The 17,718-nt window shown below is 39.2% G+C and overlaps 2 protein-coding genes across 2 annotated transcripts in view; both read right to left on the reverse strand.

The window, feature by feature from the left end:
• Positions 1 to 1,020: 1,020 nt before the first annotated feature.
• Positions 1,021 to 17,718, reverse strand: part of LOC134212112 (protein bicaudal D) — a 90,714-nt gene continuing 74,016 nt past the window's right edge. Inside the window, exons 8-11 of the mRNA XM_062689663.1 lie at positions 17,491 to 17,702; positions 16,963 to 17,429; positions 16,724 to 16,898; positions 1,021 to 5,015 (exon numbers count right to left, since the gene is read on the reverse strand). Of these exons, the coding sequence (XP_062545647.1) occupies positions 4,877 to 5,015; positions 16,724 to 16,898; positions 16,963 to 17,429; positions 17,491 to 17,702 (993 nt within the window). The 3' untranslated portion in view covers positions 1,021 to 4,876. The remainder of the gene's footprint in view (positions 5,016 to 16,723; positions 16,899 to 16,962; positions 17,430 to 17,490; positions 17,703 to 17,718) is intronic.
• On the reverse strand, positions 15,165 to 16,400 carry LOC134216215 (uncharacterized). The gene has a single exon (XM_062695165.1). The coding sequence runs from the start codon at positions 16,289 to 16,291 to the stop codon at positions 15,212 to 15,214; it is 1,080 nt and encodes a 359-aa protein (XP_062551149.1). The 5' UTR covers positions 16,292 to 16,400; the 3' UTR covers positions 15,165 to 15,211.

Raw genomic sequence — 17,718 nt, forward strand, 5'->3', positions numbered from 1 at the left:
CTATACGATTTTCTTTGTCCACTTGCCCTACTGTGCCTTACAAAGACCAGCGTTTCTTCGGGAAATGCTACCTAGAAGAAACGGAGTGCGACTAGGAACTGTGTCATTCTAATAAAACATGCATGATTTACCAAACTATCGCAAAGATTGAGAACAGCACATCGAGGAATATCTTACTAGCGCTGAGAGTACAGAAAACACGACTAGTGACTATCTCAATTTATCGGACTATGGGAACCAACCAGCCTTCACTTTGAGAAAAGCCAAGAAAGCCATCCACATCATTGAGATTAGTCTGCAGTATGTTGATGCTATTTTAATAAACAATAAAAACTCCGAGACCGAGCAACATAAAGAAGACTTTTACACACTACATAAGACAGACCACTTCAGCCTTAATCTGACTATAAATAAAGAAATAAGATATAAATACTTGAGACTGTTGAATGTCAGATGTATTATTAAGTACCTAAACAAATAAACAAATGACAACAAAATATATTTAAACACAGGAAACTTGTATGTGAATATGTACGTTATGTGGAAGATATTGATTTGGAAAATGTATTGGAGGTAACCACTTTCCCTTCCATGGGACTCGAACCCATGACCCTACAGTACGCTAGACTGCTGGCTTGAGAAATGAATTGCGAGTGATTTGACTATGCGTCCAATTTGGGAATCTCGAGCTCGTTCAGCAGCCGCTAGGTTGCGAAGGCCGACGGAGGTCCTTCGTAGCTTAGTTGGTTAAAGCACCAGTCTAGCGTACTGTAGAGTCATGGGTTCGAGTCCCATCGAAGGGAAAGTGGTTACCTCCAATACATTTTCCAAATCAATATCTTCCACATAACGTACACATTCACATATGAGTTTTCATAACATTGTAAATTAATGTCCAAGTCGGGTGGTTTAATCCCCGGAAATAGGCAATTAACTTCGATTGAACAGGAAACTTGTTCTATAAAACCAATCCTCTGGAAATTCTTTCAATTCCATCTGAATAGCAAAAATTGACAGCTCTTCAAGGTATTTTTTTTCTGTGTAAGACTTTTACAATATAGACTTTTTCATTATATTTTACGTTCATTTTTAATGATACAATAAATTAATATAAGTTAGCAAATGATACATACTAACCTGTCGCTAGCTGCAGACGCAGCAATGCGCCAATATTTTCTTAGTGCTTTGTTAATAATCAAACCTCGTATCTCTGCTCTGCCGCGGGTCCAAAAGGGTAGAGACTCTAACACCGAACGACGACCTTCGCTTGGCATAAACTGCTAAATTAAATCATTACAAAAGAATATTGCTCTATCGCTATCAAGCTCTCGTCGAATTATACCAAGTTAAGATGTGATGGAAATCCTATATCCGTTTACGCTTATTTACTAGCTGCTCTGCACTAAAAATGTAGAAACGAACGCAGAAACGTGAAACAATGCGTGCTTGAGGATCAGTGTGTTTAGAATATCTTTTGCATTATGCTCTCTTTCCAATTTGATTAGTGTTGTGACTACTCAGTGGATTTTAACCCAGCTGAGAAGATTGCTAATAAGGACAAGACATATTTTGTATTTGTATCTTAACGCATGCTGCCTGTATGAACTGTTAGTTTGCGCACGTAGAAACATGTAAACGTCTTCTAACAGGTAAGTTTTCTTGTGTTCGTGGCCAAAAGGACTATTTCTACAATTTAATCTGACAAACGGTAGAACTGGATTCTAATGCAGTAACTATGTATCAACGAATTTGTTGGAAAATTTAAAAAAAACGGATGCCTATATTTATTTGAGTAGTCTTGTCATAATCACTTTATGGGTTAGCTTCCTAATTACTATCTATAGAACAAATTGCAATGAACTTTGCTATTTAGATTAATTCCCGCAAATTTTTAGGGGTATGTTCTATGTGGTTCTATTTTGGCGCGAGCACTACAACGACCTGAGTGCTACAACGGCCACGCAACAGATACGTTTCCGGACTGAACTTATGTATTATCTACATATCTGTGGTTGGTTATGGCTACTAAAAATTACTACACTGTGGTTATTTATCTATTTTTGGACAGCAACTTTTACTTTCTTCGTTTCATTCATATTAGATGGATTCAGTTCACTTTTTCATCCTCCGGTTAATCAACTATGTGTTTGTCGCTACCACCAAATGTAACGACGCGTTCCTTGGAAAGAAAACATTGCTTTTATCGATTATATTCGAAATTTGTTCGAGCTCTTCTATTTCTCACCGATTCTCATTAACAAGCCATTTGAAAAAGCATGTTTTCAGGAATAAACAGAAACAGATCTTTAAGCGAAAACATAATCGAAGCACCATGATATCTAACTAACGATGTTTTTGTCAGAGGGTGCATTACTTTCAAAAAGCGAAACAATCAACAAACTGAAGCGATGGTTGATTCACACGATTTTTACATATGTTAACAATCAACAGTTACGTTTATGAAACAAACGGATAAATAAGATTATTGATTTTCTACTAACTGCTTACATTACACACACACGATTTGTTTGCTTTTAGTTTTACTTCGATCTCGTAAAAAGGGACGGTGATTAACTTTATTCTTTATTCAGTGTGGCATCTTACAATTTGTATCCCATTGACTGATGGACATTGTTCATTTGTTTCTTTCACATGGAACAGTGAGATTATTTTTGCCTGGTTTTATAACGCACACAGTTAGATTTAAATTCAGATTTTTCTTAATTAGTTAAATAAATAAATGGCTCGGTGATTTTCTTCGTTTTTCCTTTTTCTTCTTTTATTGTGTTCACAAATAATTTTGTTCGTTTATTTGCTTTATTTTCCTAACTCTTAACTGGAATTTATTATTTTTTTGACATTCAGTTTTGGACGCTTCTTTGATAGAAAAAATATCATTTTCTCCTAAAACGTGAGGACAGAATCGTGATGTTTGCTTTTCGCTTTGTCACAGTATAAATATTTGTGTGATATTCTTAATTCTTTACGATTTCAGTATTTTTGGGCAGTTTGATAATAATTGAAAATTATAAACAGCCACACTGTGCGAAGGAATCCCAACTAGCTTATCAATATTTTTTTCTAGAAGACTTCAAAATTCACTAATTCATACACTCTGCCGAATGTGTTTGCAGAGATTTCCCAAGTACTTTTATCTGCAGATAATACGGTATCGTCGTCCGTGCAACAACATTCTCAATTTGCAACGATATCTCCATATTCCTTCATGGGAAATCATGATAACGAAATAGGTATAGCACAATTTAGCTGTCTTCGCAGGAATCTCATCGCACAGTGATTAAAACTGAATCGTTGTTGGTAAAATTACTTGATTAGAAGAGTTGATGGCACGTTCTTCCAATTCCTTTTAAGATCAAGCTGAGTCGTCATAATATCCGCAAACCAATTTCTAAAAAGCGCGCATTTTAATTCCAAGGAATAGTCCGTGATGAATGCATGCTGTTATTCGCCAAAGTTAGTATGCTCTCATAAGTTTATTGGGATATACTTTAGGTATGTACTAACGCTCAACATAAGCACTAATGATTTATCTAATTTGGTTGTATTCTAAGTATGAGCTGGCTTTTTCAACTGCCAACTTACGTTGAAAAGCTACCAATTATACGTATGTTTGAGAGATACAAAATAAGCTGCTTCAGAAAACTACGGTCTAAACTATTCCTAGCCAAAAAATGTGAGCCGCGTGGTTTTGCTGTTTTGGCAAATTCGCAATTGAGATAAATTGTTCTCAAAAAATCACAAACGAAGCAATGTTCTATGTACCTCATAGTTATTGGTTTTAAGCGGTACCATACGATTTGTTCTAAGATTTTTTCCTAAAATAGATTTGGTCCGATGTTAAAAAAAAGGATCTGAGAAAGTTCTCACTCTTCTCTGTGTATAGCGTAGAATTCTAATCAATCAATAATTTTACCATAGAACTCATAAGAAGAAACGAACTTGAAATCATAATTGTAAAAAAAGTTTATTGCACTGACAATCGCAAAATAATAATCAAAATAAATATCTACAACTTTTCAATCTCATCAACAACATTATTGTTTGACAATAATAAATTATTTCATATTTTCTTGTCCATAGGTAAATATATTCCCTTCAAGTCTAAAACTACTTTGCAAACTTGTGTGAGGGAAATTGCAAGAAAATTTAACTTTTGTGATCTTTTACAGTTTTCATACACAAGACAGTGTTCAATCTTCCCCTTTTTTGATCCCTAAACAAATAGCAATAATAAACTGTTTGAATATTGGTTTTGTTAGCCACTGCTTGTTGTGTAGGTAGTATAATATATTATAATCTTATCAAAATAAATTAACGATATACTTTCACACATTCGCCTTACTCCGTATAAGTATGCAAAACTTCTCCATCGGGACACACATCCCGATCCATTCTCTCCGGAACGCACGTCCGTTGTCCTATAATGTTATTAAAAATATATGCTTCTTCACACACTCGTCGCACATTTAGTTCTGGCTTACAAATTTAGCTCATTCGATATCCGGGGTGTATAGTACAAAAACTGCAGGTGAGACGCAGAGCCCCATCCATTTCCCGCCCTGGCTGACGCGGATGGTGGATGCGGATGCACTGGTAAACAATTTAGCTTACGGATGTAGTAAGTATGGGCAGCGGTAAAACCGAGGAAAACCTAATTTGATTGGATGGATAGATTCGCGCATTTCCAGTCTTCGCGAAAGGAAGGTGGTTGAGAAACAAACGAAGTAACGTCCTTTGCGATCAAGTGCAACAAAGTTGGACGTTACTCATCGTTTTTTGTTTTGTGTTTGGCTATTTACAGCTTTAGTAGCGTGTAAAGGAAGGCCAAGATCTTACGCTGTACGCTAACCTTATGTTAGAAGAATGCTTGGTTCGGATTGTTGCTGCTGTTGTTGGCGTTCTGGTTGCTACTGCGAGCAGGCATTCCTCGAGAAAAGGCAGACTTGCCACCGCCACGGGCTGGCATCGCTGGTCGGCGGACGTGACGCATTTCGCTGCAGAATAGATGGAAAAAAGGAATTGATTAGCATATAATTAGACCGATACAAATATTAAATTTATTTTATGGCACTTCCGACCCCCTCCCCCTCCTCCAAAAATATTGAGAGGGCATTTTTTTTTCCTTGGTCAATAAATAACAAATAAAGGGACACTTCCAACTTGTTGACCTGCTCGAGAATGATCCGGAGCGGTGCAAAATATTGCATAATTGAATAACGTTCAATGCGATTCAAATAGGGGCAGCATATTCTAAAATACACAGTACAGAGCTTTCAAGGAGTAAACATCGGTAAAATGAGTGGCGTAACTTTGCAACGGCATGTTGGTGAGGTGCGGTGTCGAAAGCTTTCGAAAAATCTACGTATACGGAGTCCAGCTGATTGCGCTTCTCGACTTCACGGAAGAGCGCATTAGAATAGCATAGCAGATTCGTTGTACTAGAGCGTTGAGGAAGAAAACCGTGCTGATGAATTGAAATGAATGGTTTAACACAGTGATCCCCAAAGTGCGGCCCTCGAAGCCTTTACCTGCGGCCCGCGAAGGGTTTCAGAATATACACTACATCTGGCCCATTAGCAAATATCACATCCAGGAAAAGCTTTCATCGTGTCCAGTTTTTCGTTGTACTCTGGCTGGGCATATATACTTATTTTTTTTACCGGGATCTCAGCAATTTGTTTAACTTTTACCAGGATTCGCACAGCCGAGTCCCAGCAAACATGTTTTTCGCCGAGATATCGGTCAAAGTTGCTTAAAATCAGCAAATAATTTGCCGAAACCCAGCTAACAAACCTCATTTTTGACGAGATATCAGTTTTTTATTTTGCTGGGCACACGGCTGTGCGGATTTTGCCGAGCTGCAGAAATAAAAACTGAGTGTGTATGTCTAGTTCACATTATTTTGATATTCAAGAAACATATAAACCAAGAATCTTTTTATCATCAAGATTAAATAAATTTCTCACTTCATACATACTATGTAGTCTAACGGCTAACATACTATGGTATTTTTGGCGCTTAATCAAGCTGAATATATAACGTTCTTAAGTAAAAATAATGTTGTCATACATTGCACCCTTATATGAATTCTTTCATTTTTTTAAATAAGTTAAGTTGTGGCAAAATTCGATTGAAAATTTCTTGATTTATAATTCCTGAAAATGCGTCATGTACTTCACACTAAGAAAAATGTTCAACGAAATCAAGATTTTGTCATGCTACGATTAATTGGGATGATGAAGAAAAGGTTTCCAGAAAATGTAATTACTTGAAAATAATAAAAACACGGTAAACAGTTCAGAGTTCAGATTTACTCAATGTTCTATTCAACAATTCTGGTAAGTGGTTTTAGTTCGACTGGGATAATTGTTCTTATTTTCTGAGTTTGTTAGTTTGAGATATTCAAACGGGTTTATGTTTGCAGAGTCCGACGTTTCAGCCTGTTATTGAGCCTTTTCCTGATGAGCATTTTCTTTGAAAAAAGATCAAATAAACGAGTCGACACGTCGGGCAATGCAGGTATAATTCCGTTTGAATATCTCATATCGAAAAAGTTAGAAAATAAGTACTGCTGGTAAGTTCACCTGGCTTCAACAACACGTTTCAAACATACTGTCGTTATTTGCAACGACTTTCATTGAACAATAATCATCGAGGATAAAAAAATTCTTAGAATCGGTCGACAGATGTTTATTTGGTAAAATAGTTTTGCCAACTAAGCCGAGGAGACTTTGTTGCGAAAGTCAAATTTCATGCTAAGTCCACTATCGCAGAAGTGTGTAATAATATGAACTAAACATCAGCTACGCTGTAGTATGTAATACCCTTACAAGTATGTTTTTTAAACAGATTTTTTGATTACTTTGTATTATACTTCAAAATTCAATTCGAAATGATAAACAAATATTGCAAATATACCGCGGCCCGCTTCAACAGTTCAAAATTGCTGTGTGGCCCTCGATAGCAAGCAGGCTGGGACCACTGGTTTAACAGCAAATAACAAAACTTTATGAACTAATGATTCAAGAAGTTTTCCAACACATCAAAGAATGGAAACTCCACGGTAGTTATTAACTTTGCGCAAATTTCCAGATTTGTGAATTGGAATCATCGTTGCTGTTTTCCATAGTCCAGGGAACGTTTTTTGATCTGTTGAAAAGTAGTGTTAGTGCCGCTAGTGGTTCAGCACAGCCTTTCAGCAGGAAAGATGTTAGGCCATCCATTCCACTCCTTTTGAAGCATCTAAATCGCGAAGAGCTTTCAACACTTCTAGGTCGGAAAACAGGAAGGGCTCGAGGTCAATATCGTGCGATAGGACATTCGAAAAACTACCTGGGTGACAATTATATGGAAATGCTATTATCATCTTCCAAACTTAGACGTTCATGTTCATGATAGAATTAGAGGCGAAAGTATAGAATTGATAGGATACGGCAGGCATGAAGAATGTTTTTATAGAAGTCGATTTGAAAGCGAGCGGAGGGCAATATTTGTGATGGCACATATCACACGACCTTCCTTCTGCCAAGCTCCCGTATGAAGGGGGGAAGAATATCAGTGTGGAAGCCAGTGGAGATATATCAGGAACTTGATTAGCCGTCTTTTGCGATTTGATAAATCTCCAAAACCTGGACGGATTATTTTTAAGATTTGATTGGAGGTCGTTCATATTATATCTTCGGTAACTGGCATCGAGGAGGTCGTTATAAGAGGTTTCTACCTGATGGAGGGAAGCTCTGTTCCCGTCAGTTTTATTAGCGATGTACTGTTTGCGTAGCTTTCCCAATCTGTTGCGTAGGTTTCTGATTTGAGCATTCCACCAAGGCTGGTTATTAACACCTCGATTAATGCGACGACGGCGAGGAGCTATTAAGTGCAATATTTCATACAGCTTGTCGTAAAATAGCAGTACGTTAGCATCTACTGAGCGCCCATGGAAATGATGACTCCAGTCAACCGCAGAAAGCTCTGTATTAAGTGAAGTAATATCGCACCGCCGAAAGTCGTAAACCATGGGTTCCGGTTCCTGGTCAGAATAACGTGGTATGAGGTGTCGATATGTAACACTACCGGTGGATGGTGCTCGTCGATTGGTATGAGCGGCAGAACGGGCTGAGAGATGTCCATGTTGTCAGAAGCATTTGTGAAAACCAAGTCGAGCAGCCTATTGTTACGGTCAACGAAGGGGTTGATTTGCACCAAACCACATGTCGAGATGAGCCATTGAACAGCCATTGAACAATGCACTGGAAAGGGTGTTTGATTGAGGAATCGAACTGTTCGAATCTTGAAGGTACTCGCCTGATAATTGATTTTGGAAGACTCCTTCCTCAAACTCAACCTCAGGGCCAGGACGGCTGATGAACGTTGACGGGATGGGCACGACTGAGTCGAAAGGGTTAGAGTCTTCCATGAAGCTTGTGATAAGAGCGCGTCCCGGAATCCTAATAACTGAAGAGCTAGATGGTGTCAGTGATGGAGAGCGATTTGGTGCGTCTGCGAGACCGTCTTTCGGTAATAACATAATAGTTGCAATAACATTCGCACAAACAGCATAGGGTAGGCCCTGAACATGTCCTCCGCTCTTTAGATTGCATGCTTCGGATGTCTGCTTTTTGATGAATACTGACTGAGACTTAAAGAAGCTGTTCGAAGTGCTTGAACCAACATTTCAGCTGTCCAAGACAGTGAGTAATTGCTCCGACAATAATCTCCGGTTGTTGCAGGCATCATTTCTTCATCGGTCAGGAAGTGCACCCATGCCCGTCTTTTTGTCTGTAGCAGCGCCCGACATCCACTTACAGAGATACATACCGTTGGCGGGACTCGTACTTTACTCCTCTGATTATTCACGTTCCTCAGCCTTTGCTTCTCAACGCTCCTCAATCTTCCATCAGGTTATATCTGTAATCCAATATTTTCGCTGAGTGCGTAGCTCCCATCCAGTTTCAATGAAAGTATTTTTCGCCGCCCATTTCTCTTCTTCGCCGCCCATTTCTCATCTACGCTGCCACCTTCCAGAACATTCCCTATCCGAATCAACGAACGATCTCTTCACAGCTGGATCTTCTAGTCGGTCTATTTTGATGCGTCGCCTGAGCCTCTCCTCCCGCCGCTGAATCCGAGTAATGCGTTTTCGGATCTCTCCAATTAGAATATGATAGTCAAACGCTATGTCAGCGCTGCGTGTATTACGGACCCAAGAAGACACCGTCTCCATTTTTAGCTGAACCATTTCCAGAAAAGACAAATACTAATCCTGCCAACTAAAAGCGGCACTAGGGAATCATGTCAAACGCAGTTGGCTTTAGACGGGAGAAGCGGACGCGAATGGACTCCCCGACCGACGATGGGAGCAAAGCCGCAACACCCAGCGATATTCGCTTCCTCTGTGATATTTCACGGCGCCTGATCAGAAAAAGAACAAATCCGTGGATGCCCTCAGTCACTCATCGATCCAACTGATCTGCTGAAAAGTTGGCTCGACCACTTAGAACAACTTTTTCAAGTTTTGATGACTTATCCTAATTCGGATATAGGGAAAGGTTGACAATGCTCCCATGGCAGCAGGATGCATTCTGCCCACGGACGATCATGTGAGAACCATACTGTCACGCTTTGAATCATCCTTGTGCAGGTCAATGAATGAAAAGCCCTTCGATCGTCACAATCACGAAAAACTGTAGGGCGTCCCTAGAGGCAAGGGAGGCCTAGACAAATTTCAAAGTCCTGCACAATGGAATCGCTAGAGTGAGGCAAGGATGAATGTATTATATTTCTGTTGCTGTTGCTCATCGTAATCGACGAAATCATAGGCCGCTCTAGTAGCCCACCACCATATAGCATTCGAACGACCTCGACGCTGATGATGATACTGTTCTACCAACGCAACAGTGCTCTACCATATAGAGTAAACTGAATGACCAGGCCATACGCTCCCACTCAACAACATCAACAAGACCAAATCGTTGGATGTGAACAACTCCAACTCCACGGTTGCCGAGCGTGGAGAAGGTCGACAACCTAAGCCAGTTAACGTCCGGCTACGGACAAAGATCAACATAGAACATGGAGATCCAATCAGCTCAGGCAATGCACCAAGCCTCTAATACTCAACTCTAACGTGATATCTGTGACGCCAGTGAGACTTGGTGCGTATTAGAAGAGATCACATAGATTTGAAAGTAGGTATTCATAAATCGATGTCTACGTTTTACAGTTCGGGCTTGGTGACCTCACAGCTGGATGCCGAATGCTGAGTCCCATCGACACCACGAACGAACGACGAAATCTTTAAGCAAGTGCTGAACTGCAGAGAAATTAACGAAGTCGAGAGAAATCAGAATTGGGCCCAAAAGTCAAGGATGGAGATCTTTTACGTTGGCCCTATGTACCCCTAAAGCTTTTTAGAACACAAGAGTGAGTGTGTGAGAATTATATCCCACTTATACTATCGACAGACATATGATTTCTGTACACTGATACACATATCATGTTGTACGCGTACAGCAGCAGGATGACACACATGTTTTTTCACCATTCTCTGTGTTACTATCGTATTATCTGCGTTACATATATAGATTTTCTAACAAAATAATAAAAATGCATTTACTATTTTTGCATGGCCTCTAAATATATTAAATAAATATTTCGTTAAAATCCGGCCTTTTGGCGATTATTTTAAACATTTTTATTGTTGTTCGAAACACACTTGGTGAATTTTCGATTTATGTAAAGAAACACTACTATTTGTAAAATTGCTAACAAAGTAAATTTGTCATTATCAAAATTATTTTACAAATATGTACCGCTTTTTTATGATTATTGGGATTGACAAAAAACGCAAAATCCCTATTTACGCCCTAAAAAAACACTTAACCTTCGGGGACTCGCGCCGGACAACACCTTCGAAAAAAGCACGCTTATCGTTCACAACAGAAGCGGGACTGCGTGAGCGGTTTAAGACCAAGCGAGTCCTGGAAAGTTAAGAAAACGCCTAAATTTCCTAGAAAGAAAAGTGTCTTTTCTTCCCTCAATTTACAACAACCAGTGAATACTAACTGCTCATTTACATATATTATGTTGTTATGAGGTGAGTGTTCGATTCCTGCTCCAATCGTGGAAACTCTTCGATATGCAAAATATTCTTCACCAGTCTACCAGGCATTGTCCGTTGTCTTACAAAATATGTTCAGTCTGAACAATCACTGTGCATTTTCGCATTCTTCGGATTTTGAAGACGTTTTCCTGACTTTGTAGACTTTGAGACAATGCCCAAGATTTTTTCTTCTGGTTTTTCGGAATTTTTTTAAATCCAATTTCTTACGAATTCCATAACTTATCCAGAATTTACAGATTCATCATGTGGGAATGCGGGACATTTTTCGGGCAATTCGGGTCAAGCAGGCTGAGTCCGAGACTGTCCTGCATAATCCGAGACGTCTGGACACTTAATGTTAAAATTAGTAAAAGGATTGTTGGATTTATCTGTGCTGTTAAGTATTACTTAGACAAAAAATCTTCCTTTTTGATCGATAATTAAATATAAAACACTTAAGAAGTGTTCTTGTACGTGATGAAATATTCATTTAATTGTTCGGAAATAATTAGTTCAGATATAAATAGAAAATATGTTGACGTTTCCTTTTTATAATAAATAATTACAACAAACTAAGAAAAAAAATCAGCGTTCCAAACTTGTTTTAAACTGAGAATTTAAAAAGCTGATAATGGCAAAAGAACATGATTTAAGGTCATCAAGTATAACCAGGACAAACAGTTACAATATTTTTATAAATATATGCCTACTGAACAAATCATTTAGTAAATTTAGTGATATAAATTTGTAAAATAAGTAGTTTGAATAAAAATGTAATAGACAAATAAATCGCCGACGTAAACGTTCATTGGTCGCTTTCATATTCCAACAAGAAAAAAAAACATTTTCTTATTATGTTTTAACGTCAATAATTGGTAGTGACCGCAACCAGATGGCGCCATTGTATGCGTTACTAGCATTGCTTGCATTCAAATTTGCTTTGCACTGTACCTGTAACGTTGTATACAACGGGCGCAGAGCAGGGTACGTATCAGCGTAGAATCATCATTGCTTGGGTAATACCACCGTGATTCTGGGTGACAGATATATGATTTTATGCTGTACAGTGATTTACGCATCATATATCTGTCACAAGTATTAATTAATCGAATGCCACATGTACATAAGTGCAGAGAAGGCCCAATCTCAAGGCGTGTAGCCTATGTATTGTGTAACTAATCTGTCTGCGAGCAATCGATCGAGCTACCAAAACAACCACACTCCCAGTGTGAGGTACTCCATGCGCGATATCAATGATGTCGCGCTTCTATTGGTATTGGCTACGGTCGTGGTAGTAACCAGATTCTCTCGCAGTCACTTTCCTATGCGGACGATGCGATCGTCGTTCGGGGCGTCGGTAGCGCAAGGGCTACAGCAGCAGCAGCAAATGCTGCATAGAATAGTTCAAAACAAACCGTCGTCGTACGCACATCGAGGGGCGAACCCTCGATCGAATAATTGTTTCGTGTTTAGACTTAATTAGTAATAAATATAGTGTTGTAAATAAAGTTGTTTCGTTGATTAGTGTAAATAAATGTTAATGTGGTTCGATGTAACAGTAAACTGTGTAGTGAATTAGAAAACTATTGGTGTTCTGTGTAATCAAATGGTCGTTTGATGACGAAAAGCCCCCCTAAAAAAAGGTATTTTTGACTGGCAGTTCACTGGTGTTGTAGTGGGTGGAAAAACATAGTTCTCGGTCGGGAAGGAACCCGACATAATCAATGTAGTTAATCATGTTATGTAATGGAGATTTATTTTAGAACTTGTTTGGAAGAATGTTTGATTTTCCATAAAACAAGTGGAACTGTAACTCTCAAAAGGCTAGATTGTTTTCAGTGTATCGTACCTTTGCTTGGAGTAAGGTAAATGAATATCTGCAACCAGACATCTGAGAAGGCATCAGATCGTGTGAAGGTCGGGAAGCACCCAGGCAGCAACTGCCGTGTATGAGCCGAAATGACCTCCATACGACTATACAGAAACATTCGTGCTTATCCGCGCATGTTTCTTGCTTGGGTGAGTTTAGCGTTCATCGCATCCTCTCTACGGATTTGTCCGAGTTCGTATCTATGTCGCTACTTCTACTTCAGACTTCAGTTATGTATTCCGTATAGTCTGGAAAGTCTGCAATTTCGAAGATATGCAAGAACTTCAGCACTTTTCCAAAAAAGAAAAACTAAAATTTCTCTCTTTTTAATTTTTATAAAGTTTATGCTTAATTCACTGCTGGATAAATATGTTACAAATATTCATATTCTTTGCTTGTTCTGAACATTCTTTGCTATCATTTTCTATTAAAATTTCAAACAATAATTGCATTTTGAACTTTTTATATTCGTCTCCTTGTTATTTTTTTATTCCCCCCTCGTACCTTCCAAGAGCTGTCGGAGATAAAATAAATTTAATATTTGTATCGGCCTTATAGAGATTCGATTACAGTCACCTCTAGCAATCAGCAAGATATGCTCCAAATGTGATATGATACACAGATGAATATTATCTTCAGTACCGTCAACCCCCGTGACCTTGGCTAGGGAAAAAAAAAAAAAAAAAAAATATATATATATATATATATATATATATATATATATAAATCATCATGACTGATTACATGCTATGATCTCATTTTGCTGTTGATTTCTAAATTGTATGATCTGGTATCAAACTGTGTACTTATTTTGTTATCGGAACCAATATCAAAATTAGTTTTCGATTTGCTGTCATCGATAGCAGGAATAGTTTTCGATTTGATGTCACAGTAAGATTTTTCTGCTGTAGATTTTGATCTTTTAACCGTTAAAACGACCAAAAAGATATCAACCTGAGTTATCAAAATTAGGCGATTTCACTACAACAAAATTAGTTATAGATTTGCTCTCAAGCTTTGCTCGGGGTCTTCTTCAAATGTTCGCATTTGCCCGGTATAAAACAATATGTGTTGTTTCGTCTTCTTTAAATGTTCGCATTTGCCCGGTATAAGGCAAATTGTGATGTTTTGCCTTCTTTGCATACCGTCATCGGGGGTGACAATGGGTCAAAGGGGGTGAGAATGGGTCACTGTTTCAACCTCTTAGAATGCCTGTAGATTGGATTGAATGCTGGATGGATTTTGCTCATCGACCTCCTGACTGCCAGTGAAAGCGATGACCCATTCTCACCCCAAGACCCATTGTCACCCCCGGTGCGGTGGCGGTAGTCGTATTTGCAAATATGTTTTGCTTAAAACATTTTTTTGTTGGGATTTTAATTTATATGAGTCTGGTGTAAACTCAATGATTATTCGCTATACATAATAATTAGGTGAATTTCAAGGCTTTACAAACCTAAAGAACACATTATTGAACTATTTATAATATTAGTAAAATTAAACCTGCAAATTGGTATTGACCGCGAAAAGTTTCACCGCGGAATTGTACTAACCGCGGAATGGTATACCGCCAAATAATATAAACCGCGAAATGTTATACCGCGATATGATACTGAACGCGAAATGGTAGACCGCGAACTGGTACACCGCGAAATGGTTAACCGCGGAATGTTTTACCGCGAAGTGTCGTACAATCTAATTCACTGCTGGATAAATATGTTACAAATATTCATATTCTTTGCTTGTTCTGAACATTCTTTGCTATCATTTTCTATTGAAATTTCAAATAATAATTGCATTTTGGACTTTTTTCATTCGTTTCCTTGTTATTTTTTTATTCCCCCTCGTACCTTCCAAGAGCTGTCGGAGATGAAATAAATTTAATATTTGTATCGGCCTTATAGAGATTCGATTACAGTCACCTCTAGCAATCAGCAAGATATGCTACGTACAAAGCCATACGCCTTACTACTGAGTTACGGATGGTTTCCTTCCCACTCAACAACAAGAAACATGCATCTGGCCGAACAAAGGCCAAAGCTACGCAGTACAGAGTACAAAATTTAATAATAATCTTTCCGTTATTAAAAACTCAGTGTCTGTAGAACAGGAAAATCAACAGATTTTTTGGTTCTGTGTTACGGGTTCTCAAACATAAACTACTCCTTAGGCAAGAATTTTGAATTTTTATTCTCAAGCGCAGCATGACTTCCACAAGTAAACTAAACTTTGTACTTTTTCACTTCAATGACATTCTGTTTAGAACGTTTCTGCTGTCTGGCACCTTCGAAGTAAACTGTTCTGTCAACGATTGCTTCTTCGCCACAATCTCCAATTTGGTGTCCTTTTTTCCCGCTTTCCTTTTCGAGGACGAACCAGCCATCGGCAGGATATTGCTCGATCGCTGATCGCAAGCGATGATTGTCTGTTTTCAGATTGTGAATAATTTTCTTCAATTTAATGCGGGATGCACGATACATTTGATTATGCTTTTCCAGTTTTCCAATCAACATTTTTTCCGCCCTACTTTCCACGAGTTCTTCATCTGCTTTACTACGAATTTCATCCAAATGTTTTTTCAGATTTTCAATTTCAACTAGCAGCGCATTGTTATTCCTTTTCAAGTAATCATTTTCCATAAGTAGCGAATCATTTTGTTCAAAAAGATCGTTCCGCGTTGGAGATGGTTCGACGATTTTCTCCTTGTGTTTTAGTTCATTGCGCAGGTTAAGTTGTTCCTCGGACATTTCTTGGATAATGTTTTCCAAATTCTTAATTTCTTCATTTTTCGCTGCAATGATTTCCTGCCACGACTCAGACTCATCTTTGAGAAACAGATTCTGCTCCTCAAGCATTCTATACTTTTCTTTCCAATCTTTTAGCTCTTCGGTTTGTTTTTGCAATTCTGCACGACTGGTACATTTTGGTATTTGTACGGGTTGTTTCTCATTCTCACCCTTCTCTGTTGAAACCGGCGATTTGTCTATCGAAATGGTTGATTTTTTCTTCCTTATGTAAGAAGGAATATATCCTAACTTGTGGTCTAGATTGGATTTGGGTTCGACCTTTTCGCGACTTGAAGATCTGGGCTCTATCAGCACACTATTCGTCCATGGGCGTCGATCTTCGGATTTTGTGGCTTCATAAGAAAAACTCGCACTTTTGGGGCGCGGAATTTGCGTTCTGCTGCGTCCGGCAGATGTTGCAGATGGAGAAAGGTTCTTGTTGGACATATTCGAGAGTTTCGGTTCCCGAGTTGACTTTCCCGTTTTTATTTTTGGTGCAGTCATTTGACGCAACATATTGAAGCACCTGAATCAGGTGGACTATATTTGACATTAATACAACAGACACATCTGTTACTGTGGGTTTTCAAATTGCATGGTTTGCTTTGCTGTCTTGGCAATGCAATCAGAATGCAATGTGAAAGAGACGTAGGTTTAAATTAAGTTAGATTGGGCAAGTGAAATGATTAACAACATATGCCACACTAACATTCCGTTATGGATCTCTTATTATGTGTACATACATCGAAGTTAGAAGCCAATCCTAAACCCCAAATATTTTTTGCCTGTGCACTTTCGATTGTTCAGATCAATCACGGATGTCGGATTGACAATCCAACATATTTGTTTGAAAACTCTTTGGCAGAGTATTTAACTAATCCTCGAATACCTATTTTCCACTATTAAAAAATAGCATTCGTTTGCAAGCTACATTTTACAGTTACTTACCGATCCATTTCCAGTTCCTCCAATTTTTGGGTAAGGCTCAACTTCTGCTGCACCGCCAACCTCAGCAGTTGGTTCAGAGTCTTCTTCTCTTCTTCGGCAGCCGACAGCTGGTGTGTCAGCTCATCCACCTGCGTTACGTACTCCTCGCAACGGGCAGCAAACATCGCCCGGAGACCTTAACAGAATAGAATAAAATAATTATAATCAATCATTGTCTTGAGTCCAATCATCAGCCTTACTCGAGAAGGTAGCGGCATCCTCTTTGAGGATTCTCAGTTCGTTTCGCAACTTGGACATGGTGTCGCTCACCACCAGCTTCTCGTTCTCGTACTTGGACTTGAGGTTCGTCAGAGCAACCTCGGCCGTGTTCTTGTTCGATTTGAGTACCGTCCGCAGGGTGGCGATCTGTTCCCGCTTCGTCGAGAGCAAACTCTTGAGCTTGATGATCTGTTCATGCAGATCGGCGATCTCCTCCTTGGCGTCCTTGTCGCCTGCGGCCACGTCCGAGACCTTGTCCTTGTTCAGTTCGATCGTGTGCTCGACGGCACTCTTGAGGTACTTGATCTGGTCGCTGATCGTGTCGACGTACTTCTTGATCTCGACCGCATCGCTGAGCGCCTGCAGATCCTCGAAAACGTGCGGCTTCGAGGTGAGGATGTCGGACTTGAGCTGCGACTGGATGGTAGACAGGGAATCGTTGTCGAAGCTGTCGGGATGGAAGAGTTTATGTGAATACGAATATTAAGCCACAGATCAGTATGACAGACCTCAGATCGTCATTCTTGTGATCCAGTAGGACACGATTCGGCGTCTCACCGTTTACTGTGCAAACTAGATGGTAAAGCTGGGCGAGATCGTCACTTAGTGATACCAGATTGCTGCGGGTGAAGTTCAGACTTTGGCCAGCGGTTTGGGACAGCGTTGTCAGTACATGCACGTCGCTGTGCAGATCCAATGATTTCTGCTCTGAGGATAGTAACTGCAAATGAAGAGTT

The sequence above is a fragment of the Armigeres subalbatus genome, chromosome 2, assembly GCF_024139115.2.
Source record: "Armigeres subalbatus isolate Guangzhou_Male chromosome 2, GZ_Asu_2, whole genome shotgun sequence".
Lineage (NCBI taxonomy): Eukaryota > Metazoa > Arthropoda > Insecta > Diptera > Culicidae > Armigeres > Armigeres subalbatus.